Source organism: Bubalus bubalis, chromosome 9 (assembly GCF_019923935.1).
Source record: "Bubalus bubalis isolate 160015118507 breed Murrah chromosome 9, NDDB_SH_1, whole genome shotgun sequence".
Lineage (NCBI taxonomy): Eukaryota > Metazoa > Chordata > Mammalia > Artiodactyla > Bovidae > Bubalus > Bubalus bubalis.
In genome coordinates, this window is record NC_059165.1 from 96,728,587 (window position 1) to 96,744,509 (window position 15,923).

A 15,923-nucleotide genomic window follows, 5' to 3' on the forward strand; every position below is an offset into this window, starting at 1 on the left:
ATTAAATTATACAGCCTCCATGAAATAATATCTTTGACTCATTAAGAGGCAGCCTCTTGCTCTGTTCCTGTTGGCTGAACCCCTGATAGCCAGCACTTAATGGTTGGTGGCCCCTCCCCCCAGGATTCTGTGGCAATCTCTCTGCTCCCAAAAGAACCAGGAATTGTTTTCTGAACCAAGACGTAGGTGATGGAGCTGTAGGCTGAGCTGATGATCCTGGACCTGACAGCTAGAAAAACTTTCCCTGTGTGTCTCGTCCTTAGTCCTGGACTGGTTACCAAGACTGCTGTTTAATTGGGGTAGTAGCTTGGGTGAAAGCATTTGAAAAATTCTGGGCAGAAAAGACAATTTGAGGAAGAGCTAGTTGAATGCCTGGCTTATGCTCTTAGAGCCCATTAGCAAGAATATTAAGCTTGGAACCAATCGCTCAACCGACAGAGTGTCTGGCTTCCTCCAGTACGTGTGCCACATTAGAGATGAGACGGGCTACCAGACCAGAAGTGTCTGTACCAGGAGGGCTCTCACACCTGCTGATACAAACATTTCTGTTAGTGATGTGCTCAGTCGTGTCTGACTCTTTGCAGCCCCATGGACTGTAGCCTGCCAGGCGCCCCTGTCCGTGGAATTTTGCAGGCAAGAATACTGGAGTGGGTTGCCACTACCAACTCCAGAGGATCTTCCTGACCCAGGGATTGAACCCTCGTCTCTTAAGTCTCCTGCATTGGTAGGCGGGTTCTTTATCACTAGTGCCACCTGGGAAGCCCCTTCTGTTAGTTATAGGTGTTCTCTATTCCTAGGACTATGACCTCCAAGAATTTGTAACTTTGGTTCCAACCTCAACCCAGTCTGGGGAACTGGTATTTAGACACTCAGATGCTGAGCCTTCCAGGACGTTTTAGCAATTTCCCGGGACCTGAACTTGACTGTGTTTTTGAACTGGAACCCCACGGGTGAAACTCAGAATCTCTGCCATGCAGAGATTTGGCAGCCAAACCCCAGGCATTTAATTGAGCTGCTGCAGAGAATACCCCGGCAAGGTACGTCCAACGCAGACAATTACTTTAGGCAAGCCATGAAGGCCTTCTCTCCGTGCCACTTAAATCTTGCTTCTCTTTTACAATTCAATATTTCATATGTTGAGAGAAGATGGCTTGTTTGCTTCAAAGGACACGCTACAGAATGTAAGAAAGGGATGTTAATTATGTTGAACCAGGCTGCTTTGTCTCTGCATAAACGAAAATCTTCAGGGGATTCCGTCCAAATTGCTTGGGAACCAGGGCCAGGGGAGCACAGATGGAGGTGTTTGAACTCACATTCATGATTCTGTTTTTGTTTGTTAAGAACTATATTTGCTATGAAAAAAGGTGAAACTAGTTCTTCGTTCTCAGATCCAAGGGGGAAGGCATTCCTGGGTCACTCTTTTCTTTTAAAATTTTTATTTTATATTGGAGTATAGTTGATTTACAATGTTGTGTAGCTTTCAGGTGTACAGCAAAGTGATTCACTTATACATATACATCCGTGTGCTGCGTGCTTAGTCACTCAGTCGTGTCCAACTCCTTGGGACTCCATGGACTGTAGCTCTCCAGGCTCCTCTGTCCATCGAATTTCCCAGGCAAGAATACTGGAGTGGGGTGCCATATCCTACTCCAGGGGGTCTTCCCGATCCAGGGATCAAATCCCTGTCTCTTGTGTCTCCTGCATTGGCAGGCAGATTCTTTACCATTAGCGCCACCTGGGAAGCCCCACGTATACATATAATCTATTCTTTTTCAGATTCTTCTCCGATATAGGTAATTGCAGAATATTGAGTAGATTTCCCTGTGCTATATAGTAGGTCCTTGTTGATTATCTATTTTGTATATAGTAGTGTGTATAGTCCCCACTCCAGTACTCTCGCCTGGAAAATCCCATGGACGGAGGAGCCTGGTGGGCTGCAGTCCATGAGGTTGCTAAGAGTCGGACACGACTGAGCGACTTCACTTTGACTTTTCACTTTCATGCATTGGAGAAGGAAATGGCAACCCACTCCAGTGTTCTTGCCTGGAGAATCCCAGGGACGGGGGAGCCTGGTGCGCTGCCGCCTATGGGGTCGCACAGAGTCAGACACGACTGAAGCGACTTAGCAGCAGCAGCAGCAGCAGTGTGTATAGTAGTGTGTGTGTGTTAATCCCAGCCTCCTAATTTATCTCTGCCCTGGGGTTACTCTTCTAACCTTGAGCCATCCTCCTTTTTAAAAAAATTTTTTTTTGTTTTTTGTTTTAGTTGTTGTTTTATTTATTTACTTACTGCCCGTGCAGCATGTGGGATCTTAGTACCCCAACCAGGGATTGAACCCACACACCCTGCACTGGAAGCTCAGAGTCTTAACCCCTCTGGACCACCAGGGAAGTCCCATGGGGCATCCTTCTTGTTTTAGACCAGGTGGGCTTCCCTGGTGGCTCAGATGGTAAAGAATCTGCCTGCAATGCAGGAGTACTAGGTCCAGTCCCTGGACTGGGAAGATCCCCTGGAGGAGGGCATGGCAACCCACTCCAGTATTCTTGCTTGGAGAATCCCATGGTGGGCTACAGTCCATGGGGTTGCAAATAGTTGGATATGACTGAAGCAAATTAGCACTCACACATGAGTAAGGAGGGGACAGTGCCCAGGCTCTCATGAGTGCAGAGCCCAGCATTTGTCCAGGGGGCCACAATTAGGGATGTCTTTGGCCCCACAGATCCAGAATGAGCCCCTTTTTGTCACCATGATTTCAAATTTATCCACATTAAACTTAGTAAATCCTTAGCTTGGAGATGTGGATCTTCTGGCGGCCAGGGAACTTGAACTTGGCCCTGCAGAGGGCTTCAGTTACACCTTGTTCTGCAGCTCGGTGCGGGTGGACATTATGACCTGGCCAGTGTGGACCCTGGCTACTGTGCCCTGGGGCTTTCCAAAGGCACCGTGCATACCTGTCTGGAGCCTAGATTGCAGACAGCATGCCGGTCGTAAATGTACACTGAAAAGGACTGTCTCCAAGATCCCTTAGGGCAACCTGTACAGACAACAGGCCATCTACACTGCCGAGGGGGCTGCTGTTTGCAGCCATTGCATGCTGGGCCCCCATGGGGAAAAGAGCGCAGTCAGCTTAATTGACTGCAAACCACCTGGACCATTTCTGCTCGAAAGGGAGGCTGGGAAGGTAAGTGACTTTATTCCTTCATGGGGGAGACATGGACTCTCACAGAGGTGGTGGTTGTTGTTCAGTCGCTCACTCATGTCCAGCTCTTTGCAACCCCATGGACTGCAGCATGCCTGGCTTCCCTGTCCTTCACCATCTCCCAGAGTTTGCTCAAACACATGTCCATTGAGTCAGTGATGCCATCCAGCCATCTCATCCTCTGTCACCCCCTTCTCCTCCTGCCCTCAATCTTTCATCAGTGTCTTTTCCAATGAGCTGGCTCTTCGCATCAGGTGGCCAAAGTTCTGGAGATTCAGCTTCAGCATTAGTCCTTCCAGTGAATATTCAGGGTTGATTTCCTTTAGGATTGACTGTCCAATGGACTCTTCAAGATTCTTCTCACAGTACCTCGTACAGTGGGGGTTCCCTCAACCTCCAAAATGTGTATTTTAAGGTGCAAGGAATGACTAATTACAATAGTTTCAGTTGGCATTTTATGGTTTGTTTTTCTTATAAATTAGTGGAGGAGTCAAGCTCATCTGTACAATGATACCACTTGCTCACATTCCAATTAGCTTAAAAAAAATACTTTATTGAGTGGGAGAGAAAATAGGTGGGCTAATAGCTGGAATCTCTAGGATTGCTCATAATTCATAGTCTGGCTTTTATCTCTGCTACAGCTCATGGAAACAGCCTCTGCTGGGTGATAAGCAGCCGCTGTGCAAATAGTCCATGGTAGTGGGGCTTTGTTTGTCTGTAAAACACTTGGGGTTTTATTAGACTTTCTTTCCTGTCTGTAGGGATGCATTATGAATAGGACTGGAATCTTCTAGTTTCTTCCCATCTCTTCAGTTTCCACCCATCTGCCCTGGTCTCCCATCCTTGACACTCCCAGTCTGTTCTGCCTCCACAGCAGCCAGGGGGCGCCTGTGAACACCTGAGTCTGGTCCTGTCTATCCTGTGATCAGAACCCACCATGGCTCCCACTTCCCTCAGACCAAAAATCAGTGTCCTCCCCATGGCACATAAGCACTGCACAGGCTGTCCTGTCCCATCCCTGTCCTCATCTGTCCCCTTCCCACTTTTCCCTTGTTCCCTCTGTTTTAGCTATAGCCTTCTCCATGTTTCCCAAACACACCAGGCATGGTCCTGCCTCAGAACCTTTGCACTTGCTGTTCTCTTGGCTTGGACCATCTTTCCCTTGATATCACCAAGGCTTCTCCCTCACTTCCTTCACATCTTTATTCAAATGACACCTTCTCATGAAGGCCTTCTTAGGACCCCTAAAATTACAAGCTTCCTAGGTGACTCAGTGGTAAAGAATCCTCCTGCCAAAGTGGGGGACAGGGGGTTTAATCCCTGGATAGGGAAGATCCCCTGGAGAAGGAAATGGCAAGCCACTCTATCCAGTATTCTTGCCTGGAAAATTCCATGGACAGAGGAGCCTGGTGGGCTACAGTCCATGGGGTTGCAAGAGTCACACGTGACTTAGCAACTAAGCAACAAGAACATTGTCATTAAAATAAAAATATTGGGACTTGCGACTGGCTGGAAGTATGTTCTGGGGAAGCTCAAGGCGGCATGATGTATGCTCCATCCAGTGAGGATTTGATGCTTTTTGAGCAGTGTTTCTCCAGTTCCTCCATATATTGATCAGAATTGGAGGGGTGGGCTGTGCTGTGTGGTGCAGCATGTGGCATCTTAGTGTCCGACCAGAGTTCGAAAGTGAGGCCCTTGCAATGGAAGTGCAAAATCTTAACCACTGGACCACCAGGGATGTCCCATTGGTCAGAATTTGTGTGCCCAAAATGTCTCTTCCTCTCTCCCCTTCTACTGGCTCATTCATTCCTCCAGTTCAGGTTATATGTCCTGTCTCTGGTATACCTCTTCTGAGACTCTCAGCCTAGGGACCCCCCTTGTTATGCTCTGCACTTTCTTTGTAGCATCCACTGCAGCATATCATTCTAGAGGGCTTGCGGGGTGGCTCAGACAGTACAGAATTCACCCGCTATTCAGGAGACCAAGGTTTGATCCCTGGGTTGGGAAGATCCCCTGGAGGAGGGTGTGGCAACCCACTGCCGTTTTCTTGACTGGGAAATCCCATGGACAAAAGAGCCTGGCAGGCTACAATCCATGGGGTGGCAAAGAGCAGATATGACTGAAGCAACTTAGCGTGCATGCACATAGTTCTGGAAGCATCAGTGGGATTCCATACTTGAAGTCTCCCTCCTCCACATCCGTGGGGAGCAATAGATACACTTTCTTCATCTCTCCTCTCTTCCTAGTCCCTCTCACAGACCCATGCCTGGCATACAGTAGGCACTCACTAGATATTTTGTTGTAAGTTTGGGAAATTATGGCTGAGTTCCCGGATGCACATGAGCATTTCAAAGGCTCTGATAAGTCCTGCATTAAAAAAAAAAAAACAACCTCATTTCACTCCGCATTACACAACATTTGACCACAGAGCACCCCTTTTCCTCGCATGCCTGATAAGATTGCCAGGGTTCCAAGAAGCCAGGTTTGGGAAACAGCCATAATTGATAATTGAATTATCTAAGTGGCATCATCTAACTTTAAATTTAGTGTAGGAGTCTGAAAATGATGCCTTCCAGGCAAAGACTTGAAGGTCTTGGTGAGGACTGTATCACCCTTTGGCCATTACCTTGCTCGGGCTTCTAGGGAGCAGGAGTTGGGGAAGCTGGAATGACATAGGTGGAGGGTTTTGTTTTTTGTTTTTGTTTTTTTGGTATTTATTTGGCTGTATCGGGTCTTAGTTGCTTTTCATTTTGATATACAGACTGTAGTCATGGCACATAGGCTTAGTTAGTCTGCAGCATGTGGGATCTTAGTTCCCCAACCAGGGATTGAATTCGAAGTCCCTGCATTGTAAAGGCGGATTCTTAACCACGGGACCATCAGGGAAATCCCCTGGTCTATGTTCTAATGGTGGTTATGGAGGCAGTGGTGTGTACGTGTGCAAATATGTGTGAGAGAATGAACTCTCATTTTGTGGAAGGGCTTGTATCCCACTGTTCCTTGCTGTGTTCCTTCACCCCTTGTACCTCAATCTTGTCACCTGTAAAATGAGGCTTTCCCTGAGGAAGGATTTAGATCACACACCCCTGGCACGCAGAGCACATGGTCTGGGACATCCCAAGCATCCAGGGAAGGGCATCTGTCATCTCCCTGGGATCCCCTTTTTCTCCCAGGGGGTGAGGGGGCGAATCCCCCTTGGGGTTCCCGCTCTCTGACCCTGACCTCCCCGCAGACCCTCTTCCAAAGCCCAGAGGAAGGCTGGCAGCTGTACACCTCAGCCCAGGCCCCCGATGGAAAATGCATCTGCACGGCTGTGATCCCTGCGCAAAGCACCTGCTCCCGAGACGGCCGGAGCCGGGAGCTGCGGCAGCTGATGGAGAAGGTAAGCACCGTCCAGGTTCCCCTGTGAAAATCTCTCACTTCCCCACCCTCTCCTCTGCTTCCCACCAGGTCAGCCGGGACTGGATCTAAGCCATGATTATGCAAAGCTGGTGGATAACCTGGCTGCCCTCTGGGTGGGTGATTTAGTCAAAATCTCTCTGCTACTTCTTTGGAGGAGAAGCTGAGCACTGTGTGGGCACAGGGAAGGTGAACTCCAGTGGCAGCATCTGCATCTCTGGTGTGTGAGCTCCAGCCGCACCGTGTACTCAGCCTCAGGACTCAGCTGCTAAGAAGGGTCTCGCCCTCCATCCCAAGATACGTGAAGATTGCTTCCCTTTCTGATTGTGACTGATATAAACTGGTCCCCATTCAATCCAAGGGCTTCCCAGGTGGCTCAGTGGTAAAGAATCCACTTGCCAATGTAGGAGATGCAAGTTCGATCTTTGGTTTGGGGAGATTCCCTGGAGAAGGGAATGGCAACCCACTCCAGTATGCTTGCCTGGAGAATTCGAGGGACAGAGGAGCCTGGCGGGCTACAGTCCATGGGGTCAGAAAGAGTCAGACACGACTTAGTAATTAAACAACAGCAATTCAATCCAAGGATATTTGGGTGCCCTTTACAGGCTGATTGCTGTTCTTTGCCACTACCCAGATGAACTGCTTATGAGTCAGTTCTGAAGTCAGTGTTGAAAGGGACTAGCCACCTCCCACCATCCTCCTGTAGAGGAGGAAGCTGAGGACAGAGACCTTTGTCGGCACCAAAGTCTTGTCTGCCTGCAACACCAGAACAGTCCAAGATGACCATGTGGTGTCCCCTGATTGTTTGTTTTTCCTTTCTTTTTAATTTTTTAAGTTATGAAAGTATGATAAAGCATTTATAGGAGACTTGGAAAATACAGAACAAAGTTCAATATAGTTCCACTATATATTACAACTTTTTTAAGCAGATAAATTTTTTAGTTGGAGTTTTAATATCAAAGTCTCAAAAATAAATAGAATGAATAGACAAAAAGTAGAAGGATATAGTAGACCTGAAAAGCACTGTGAATCAATTTAACATAATTAAGATTTATACAGGGCTTCCCTGGTGGCTCAGATGGTAAAGAATCTCCTGCAATGCAGGAGACCCAGGTTTGATCCTTGGATTGGGAAGATCCCCTGAAGAAGGCAATATCCAGTATTCTTGCCTGGAGAATCCCATACACTTAGGAGCTTGGTGAGCTACAGGCTCTGGGGTCACAGAAGAGTCAGACACGACTGAATGATTTTCACACACACACACACACACACACACAAGATTCATACAATTTTCACACAACAGCAAAATACAAATTGTATTCAAGTTCCCGTAGACTGTAAACCAGGAGACACTAAACACATCCAGGGGGTGTCCCCTGATTGTTGACAATGACTCTTAAAATGTTTTGTTACATCCAGGATGGCTATCAGGCTGTTTGTTGGCTTTCTCAGAACTTTCAAGTGTCACATGGACAATGGTTCAGGAATGTCTGCGTATTTCAACAAGCATCCAGCGTTGTCTCTGAGTTCACCTTGACTGGGAGGAGCTCACCTTAGCCAGGTGGAGGTGGGACCTAGGGAGCCCTCGGGCTGATTCAGAGAGGTCAGGGCAAGGGAGGTTTCATTCCATCATTTACCCATATTTACTGAGCAGCTAGTATTTATTGAGAATTCAGCTGTGGACAAACCAAACACTGGGTCTGCCTCTGAGGACCCCACCTGAAGGAGGCAGATGAATAAGAATGTTCCAGGTAGTATTCACAACTGGAAAAAAATAACCACATAAGGGAGAGAGGGTGAGTGGCCCCTTGAGGGAGGGTGACTGGGGAAGGCCACTCTGAAGAGGTGACGCTGGAGCTGAGACATGAAGGATGAAGAGGAGCCAGCTGTGGGAAGACGAGAGGAACAGCGCTCCAGAGGGATCAGCAAGTGCAAAGGCCCAGCAGTCGTGGACAGATGTAAGAGTTGGACTGTAAAGAAAGCTGAGTGCTGAAGAATTGATGATTTTGAACTGTGGTGTTGGAGAAGACTCTTGAGAGTCTCTTGGACTGCAAGGAGATCAAAACAGTCAATCCTAAAGGAAATCAGTCCTGAATATTCATTGGAAGAACTGATGCTGAAGCTGAAGCTCTAATACTTTGGCCACCTGATGCAAAGAGCCAACTCACGGGAAAAGACCTTGATGCTGGCAAAGATTGAAGGCAGGAGGAGAAGTGGGTGACAGAGGATGAGATGATTGGATGGCATGACCGACTCAATGGACATGAGTTTGAGCAAACTCTGGGAGATACCGGAGGATAGAGGAGCCTGGGGTACTACAGTTCATGGGGTCGCAAAGACTCAGACACGACTTAGCAACTGAACAACAACAACGGCCCTGAGAAGGGACCTATGAGAGTGAAGTTGGGCTGGTGGTTGGAGTAGATGAACATGGAGAGGAGGCAGGCAAAGGGGCAGAACCAGCTTGCAGGGTCTGCAGGAGAAGGTGACTCAATCTTCCTTTTGAAAAACTCCCTCTCCAGACTTTCCCAAGGGTCCAGAGGTTAAGACTCTGTGCTCCCACAGTAGGGGGCATGCATTTGCCCCCTGGCTAGGGAACTAAGATCCCACATGCTTCTCAGTATGGACAAAAGAAAAGAAAAAAGAAAAATTCCCTCTGGCTGCTGTGTGGAAACTTGACTGCTGTAAATGAGGGTGGAGGCGAGGAGAGCAGGGAGGCAGGGAGAGGTGGGAGGTGGTGGTGGCCAGACCAGATGGATAGATTGGGCGTTGCTGGTAAGGTCGGGAGGAGAAGGTTGGTTGGGTGTTTAGCCTCTGGCCCCACCAGGTCTTGTCTGCGGCATCCCCGGGGATGAGGACAGGAGTCTGGCTCGCCCTAACTCTCCCACTTCCTAGGTTCAGAACGTCTCCCAGTCCATGGAGGTTCTTGAGTTGCGGACGTACCGGGACCTCCAGTATGTGCGCAGCATGGAGACCCTCATGCGGAGCCTGGATGCGCGGCTCCGGGCAGCCGACGGGTCCCTCTCGGCCAAGAGCTTCCAGGTGCGTCCTTCAGGGTTCAGGTCAGAGGTCAAAGGAAGAACTGGGATTGGTGCCCATTACTTCCAGGAAGGACAGAGGGTTGACTGGGATCTGCGGTCCTAATTGGGCTGAATGTCAAGAGTCAGGTGTGCATCAAAGATAAGGGGTGGGATTGCTGGCACCAACTCTGTGGGCATGAGCAAACTCCGGGAGATAGTGAAGGACAGGGAAGCCTGGCATGCTGCAGTCCATGGGGTTGCAGAGAGTTGGACATGACTGAGCAACTGAACAACAGCAATTGGGGTTGGGTGGGAGGGAGGCTCAAGAGGGAGGGGATATGTGTATACATTTGACTGATTCACTTTGTTGTACAGCAGACACCAACACTACATGGTAAAGTGATTATACTCCTATAAAAATAATACCCCCCAAAATGAGTGAAGTTGTGGCTTGAAGGTTGGAGCCAGGTCTGGGTCACTGGTCGGGGGTCGGGATCAGCACAGGTTCCCTCTTGGGGGCAGGAGCTGAAGGACAGGATGACAGAACTGTTGCCTCTGAGCTCGGTCCTGGAGCAGTACAAGGCGGACACACGGACCATCGTGCGCCTGCGAGAGGAGGTGAGGAATCTCTCCGGCAGCCTTGCCACCATCCAGGAAGAGATGGGCGCCTACGGCTACGAGGACCTGCAGCAGCGGGTGATGGCCCTGGAGGCCCGGCTCCATGCCTGCGCCCAAAAGCTGGGTATGCCTTGATGCTTGACCTTGACCCCTGACCTCCACCTCCAACCCCAATACCCTCTGCGTGTTCAGAGCACGGTTTTGACCTCTAACTTCCAAACGTTGATCCTTGACTTTCCTACACAAGGCCAAAAATAGACTCCCAAAACTGGAAATGGCCCTGACCCTACCCCTCCTCACCCCCAAGCTAACTCCACCTTGGGACCAGATCTCTGGATCTTCCCTCACCCCTGGTCCCAGCGCTTCAGTTTGATCACACCCCCTCAGCCTTGCCCTGTGTCCCTCGGACTCTTCCCATCCTCCACCCTCACTCCCCCTGTTGCTGCCTCCCAGGCTGTGGGAAGCTGACGGGGGTCAGTAACCCCATCACCATTCGGGCCATGGGGTCCCGCTTTGGCTCCTGGATGACGGACACGATGGCCCCCAGCGCGGACAGCCGGGTGAGTGTGCTCACGCGGGGGGTCAGAACTCGGGGGCAGGGAGACATAGCCCGTGGTGCTCCATAGGTGCCCAGTGACTCCACATCAATGATTATCTTGTCCTAGGGTCTCCAGGGCCCTTGACCTGCCCCTGACTGTCTGTCTAGTGACCACCAAGTGACCAAGGACTTTCCAACTCTGTGAATCTGCAAGTCAGCTGATGTCCAGTGACTGTATAGAGACTAATGGTTTCTAGCACCACTGACCAGCTCCCAGTGAGCACTGATCTCAGAATAACCACCAGTGACCAGTGCCTTCCCAAGGACTAGGACCTATGAGCACCACTTGATAACCTTTGAACTTCCAGTGACCCCCATGGTCACAATTGCCTGTCACCTCTGGCCCACAGGAACCATCCATTAACTGCTCAGTGACTATCCTAGAGACAGATATTGGTCACTGGGCAGCCACCATCATGGATCGTTCAATTAGTTATGTCTGATTCTTTTGCAATCCCATGGACTGTGGCCCACCAGGCTCCTCTTTCCATGAGATCTTCCAGGCAAGAATACTGGAGTAGGTTGTCATTTTGTTCTCCAGGGGATCTTCCCCACCCAAGGATCGCTCCTGCATTGGCATTCTTTACCACTAAGCCATCTGGGAAGTCCATAATAGCCACTTCTCCACCGTGATCATTGACCTCCTGAGGCATCATGGTGGTTTAACCAAGGGGTTAAGAGCCTGGGTTTGAAGGGTATTCCCTGGCTGCCCAGTGGTTAGGACTTGGTGATTTCACTGCAAGGGCCCAATTTTGACCGCTGGTCAGGGAACTAAGATCCAGCAAGTCACACAGCGTGGCCGAAACCAAAAAACAACCACCACTACCAACAGCAAAACAAACAAACAAAAAGAACTTAGGTTTGGGAATCAGACTTGGATTTGTATCGCTCTTCCACCAGTTCTTAGCTAGGGAATCTCGGGCAGGTTCCTTAATGTCGCTGAGCCTGAGTTCCCTTATCTTCAAAATGGTTATAATAATGTCAGCCTTACAGTTTTTAAGATATTTAACCCAATAACAAGCACTGGTAAGAGCACTCGTAATTGCTAATTACCACGGTGACAGTGAGTGATGTTGACGGAGAGGATGATGGTGACATGGCAGTCACCTATCGTTACTGGGATTACCCCAAAGCAGTGGATTCAAGTGACCTCTTGCCACCCCAGGGCAGTCTCATGACTGCTAACCATCCCATATCCAGTGACCAGTCAATTCCTAGGCCCGGCGAGTCTCCAGGGACTGCAGTTTCCCCTGATTCTTGGGGATCAAGCCCTGTCCTCCGAGTGTCTGAGACCAATGGCATTGGCCCAGTGACCCCAGTCACCGGGATGTTGCCTGGTCACGAAGGGTCACCAGACGTCCTGTGATTGAGTAATGACCACTAAGTGACTGTTGACCCCTAATGATTATGTGATTGATGTGTGACTGTCGGGACCCCTGGTCATCGGCAGTGGCCCACCAGTGACCAACAGCTCTCTTGCAGGTCTGGTACATGGATGGCTATTACAAGGGCCGGCGTGTCCTGGAGTTCCGCACTCTGGGAGACTTCATCAAGGGTCAGAACTTTATCCAGCACCTGCTGCCCCAGCCGTGGGCCGGCACCGGCCATGTGGTGTACAACGGCTCCCTGTTCTACAACAAGTACCAGAGCAACGTGGTGGTCAAGTACCACTTCCGCTCTCGTTCTGTGCTGGTGCAGCGGAGCCTCCCCGGGGCCGGCTACAACAACACCTTCCCCTACTCCTGGGGTGGCTTCTCGGACATGGACTTCATGGTGGACGAGAGCGGGCTCTGGGCTGTGTACACCACCAACCAGAATGCGGGCAACATCGTGGTCAGCCGGCTGGACCCACACACCCTGGAGGTCGTGCGCTCGTGGGACACCGGCTACCCCAAGCGCAGTGCCGGCGAGGCCTTCATGATCTGCGGCGTGCTCTATGTGACCAACTCCCACCTGGCCGGGGCCAAGGTCTACTTCGCCTACTTCACCAACACGTCCAGCTATGAGTACACGGACGTGCCCTTCCACAACCAGTATTCCCACATCTCCATGCTGGATTACAACCCCCGGGAGCGGGCCCTCTACACCTGGAACAACGGCCACCAGGTGCTCTACAACGTCACCCTCTTCCATGTCATCAGCACCGCCGGGGACCCCTAGGGGCTGCCGTCGCCCGCGCTGCCACACGAGGGCCACGGGGGCCCTTTCCACTCCGCTGTGTCCCTCCGAATTTATCTGTCTCTGTCCTGCCCTCTCTTTCCCTCCCTCTCTTCCTCCCGGTACTGTTTTTTCTCTCTCCACCTTTGCGCCCAGCTTTCATTCTCTGCCTCTGTATTTCTGTTGGTGCGTTTTCTCTGTATTGTCTCTTCTTTATGATCTGATTTTGATACATCTTTTTTTTTTCTGATGCCTCTGTCTCTTTCATTTGATCTGACTCTCCAGGTCTCTTTCTCTCTCTCTGCTTATCTGTCTCTCTCTCTCTTCCCTCCCTCCCTTCCCTTTTTGCATCCCACCCAGACCCTCTTCTCCTCTCCCCACATCCCTTCGTCCCAACCCAAGGAGTTGAGTGCATGGATCTGTTTCTTTTTTTCTTTTTTTAATTTACACTTTTTCTTTCCGGGTTGCCGGAATAAACGGGATCTTTGACATTTGATGCTTTAATTGCTCTGTGTGTCTAGAAGAGGCAGAGGAGGTGAGGTGGAGGGTGAGCCTGGAGGCCCATCCCAGCAGGGTTCCCTTGTCCGAGGACACGAGCTTTGTGAATAGGGGCAGGTAAGCACAAGTCCGGGGCTTCCCAGGGGGTGCTAGTGGTAAAGAACCTGCCTGCCAAGGCAGGGGACTTAAGAGACACAGGTTTGATCCCTGGGTCTGGAAGATCCCCTGGAGGAGGGCATGGCAACTCACTCCAATAGTCTTGCCTAGAGAATCCCATGGACAGAGGAGCCTGGCGGGTGCTACAGTGCACAGAGTTGAAAAGAGTTGGACATGACTGATGGGACTTGGCATGCATGCACGCACAAGCCCAGCCTGAGGGTGGGGGTGAAGGGGGGTTGGGGGTAGAGGGTGGGGTGGGAGGGATGAGGGCAGGGATCATGGTAGGGTGAGCCCTTTGGGAAGCCAGGCGAGGAGACCCAATCCAAAGCTGTTTCCGTTGATCCAAACACCAGGATCCAAACAACCGCAAATTCTATCATGACACTGAAGACTGGCCTCAAGTGAATATTGTCAGTTTTTTTTTTTTAAGACATTTTTTGATGTGGACCATTTTAAAAGTCTTTATTGAATTTGTTACAAGTGTTGCTTCTCTGTTTTTGGGTTTTGGCCAGGAGGTATGTGGGATCTTAGCTGCCCGACCCGACCAGGGATCAAACCTGCCCTCCTGAACTGGAAGGTAAAGTCTTAATCGCTGGATTGCGAGGGAAACCTCATTGCCAGGTTTTTTTTTTTTTTTTTTTCTTTCACTCACTGATCACACTGGTGCATCACTGGTGACCATCTGGCAACTTTTAACATATTTTTTTTTTTTAACAGTTTGGCTGCTTTTAAGAATATAGGTATGATGGGACTTCCCTGGTGGTCCAGTGGTTAAAATTCCACTCTTTCCACTGCAGGGGCTGTGGGTTCGATCCCTGGTCATCTGGTCGGGGAACTAGGATCTCTCATGCCTCGTGGTGTGGCCAAAAGAGAATATCAAACCAGGTAATCCTAAAGGAAATCAACTCTGAATATTCATTGGAAGGACTGTTGCTGAAGCAGAAGCTCTGAAGACCGACTCATTGGAAAAGAACCTGGTGCTGGGAAGGATTGAAGGCAAAAGGAGAAAGGGGCGGAGCAGGGGATGAGATGGTTAGGTGGCATCACCGACTCGATGGACATGAGTTTGAGTAAACTCCAGGAGATAGTGGAGGACAGGGCAGCCTGGCGTGCTGCAGTCCACGGGGCTGCAGAGTCAGACATGACTGAGTGACTGAACACCAACACCACCGCGAGAGAGTGGGACACAGCATTTTCCCTTTTTCTTGTTTTGGCTTTGTAATTTCAAAGCCATTTTGTGTAACTTGCACCAGTTCTGAGTGCGCTAGTAACAAAAAGGTAGCAACTGTCTGAAAGTGCGGGGGTGGGGGTGGGGGTTCTTCCACTGGACACACCCACACCTGATGCCCTGGCTTGGGCAGGGATAGTTCTCAACGGGGACTGACGTGGAGATCGGGGCTCCTGGAGGGAAAGAAATGGGCAAAGTGAGCAAGTCTCAGAGACAGGAAGGGTGTGTTGAACAAGTCGGGAAGAAATTGAAGAAGTCAGCAGAGTCCAGGTCCTCAGAAGCCTTGTTGATGTGACTGAGGTGGGGTGGAAGGGGGTCACAGAATGGGAAGGACACAATGAAGGCTTTATTTTAGCCAGATCCTTGGTGGCCTGGGCGACAGACAGCAAGGTGAGGGGGAAGGACAGTCACCTCTGGAGCTGTGGCCAGGAACAAAGATAGTGCACCCCGTACCCCCACCTTCGCCCTAACGCATGGCCCCCACCCCACTGAAATCTCTAGCAGAAACATCATGCAAACAACCCCACCCACCCAGGCTCCCCTTCCCTCCAACCCCACCGCCCCCTGCTGAGGCCACAGAGGTGGCCAAACCTGCTCCTGTGGGAGGAACCCTCCCTCCCTGTCTCCCCATCTCTAATTAATGGCCTCTTGATTAAATCATCTCTGCTCTGTGCTGGCATCTCCCGGAATGCGGGACACTGGGGCTGTATTGCCAGTGAAACCAATGAATAATAAATGTGACTGCCTGATGCATGCATTTAAAACCAATTTTTAAAGAAATCGTCAAGAAAAGCAATTAATTTCCATTTAAATTAGCAAGTTTGACATGAAAAGAAGCGATTCCTGGATAAGCACTTTGAGAGGCACTTTGCTCTGCACCTGCTTAAAACACACACACACACACACACACACACACCAAAAACACTCACCTTAGAACATCTGTACCCCATCCCTCCCATCATATTGGGCATCAGTGCCCACAGGTCCCTGGCATTAGAATGGCGCCTTCTCTCATACACACAACACAGGGGCAGGCCCCGCCCTCCA

The 15,923-nt window shown here is 50.1% G+C and overlaps 1 protein-coding gene and 1 non-coding gene across 4 annotated transcripts in view; one reads left to right on the forward strand and one right to left on the reverse strand.

The window, feature by feature from the left end:
* Window positions 1-13,485, forward strand: part of OLFM2 (olfactomedin 2) — a 75,466-nt gene extending 61,981 nt beyond the window's left edge. For all 3 annotated transcript variants that reach the window (XM_006044429.4, XM_006044427.4, XM_044948650.2), the window contains exons 2-6: window positions 6,432-6,581; window positions 9,494-9,640; window positions 10,141-10,360; window positions 10,690-10,796; window positions 12,317-13,485. In XM_006044429.4, coding sequence (XP_006044491.3) covers window positions 6,432-6,581; window positions 9,494-9,640; window positions 10,141-10,360; window positions 10,690-10,796; window positions 12,317-12,994 — 1,302 coding nt within the window. In that variant the 3' untranslated portion in view covers window positions 12,995-13,485. The remainder of the gene's footprint in view (window positions 1-6,431; window positions 6,582-9,493; window positions 9,641-10,140; window positions 10,361-10,689; window positions 10,797-12,316) is intronic.
* Window positions 3,007-3,141, reverse strand: LOC112587161. Its single transcript, XR_003111689.1, has one exon. It is a non-coding gene; the product is annotated as a small nucleolar RNA SNORA70 (small nucleolar RNA).
* Window positions 13,486-15,923: the final 2,438 nt, after the last annotated feature.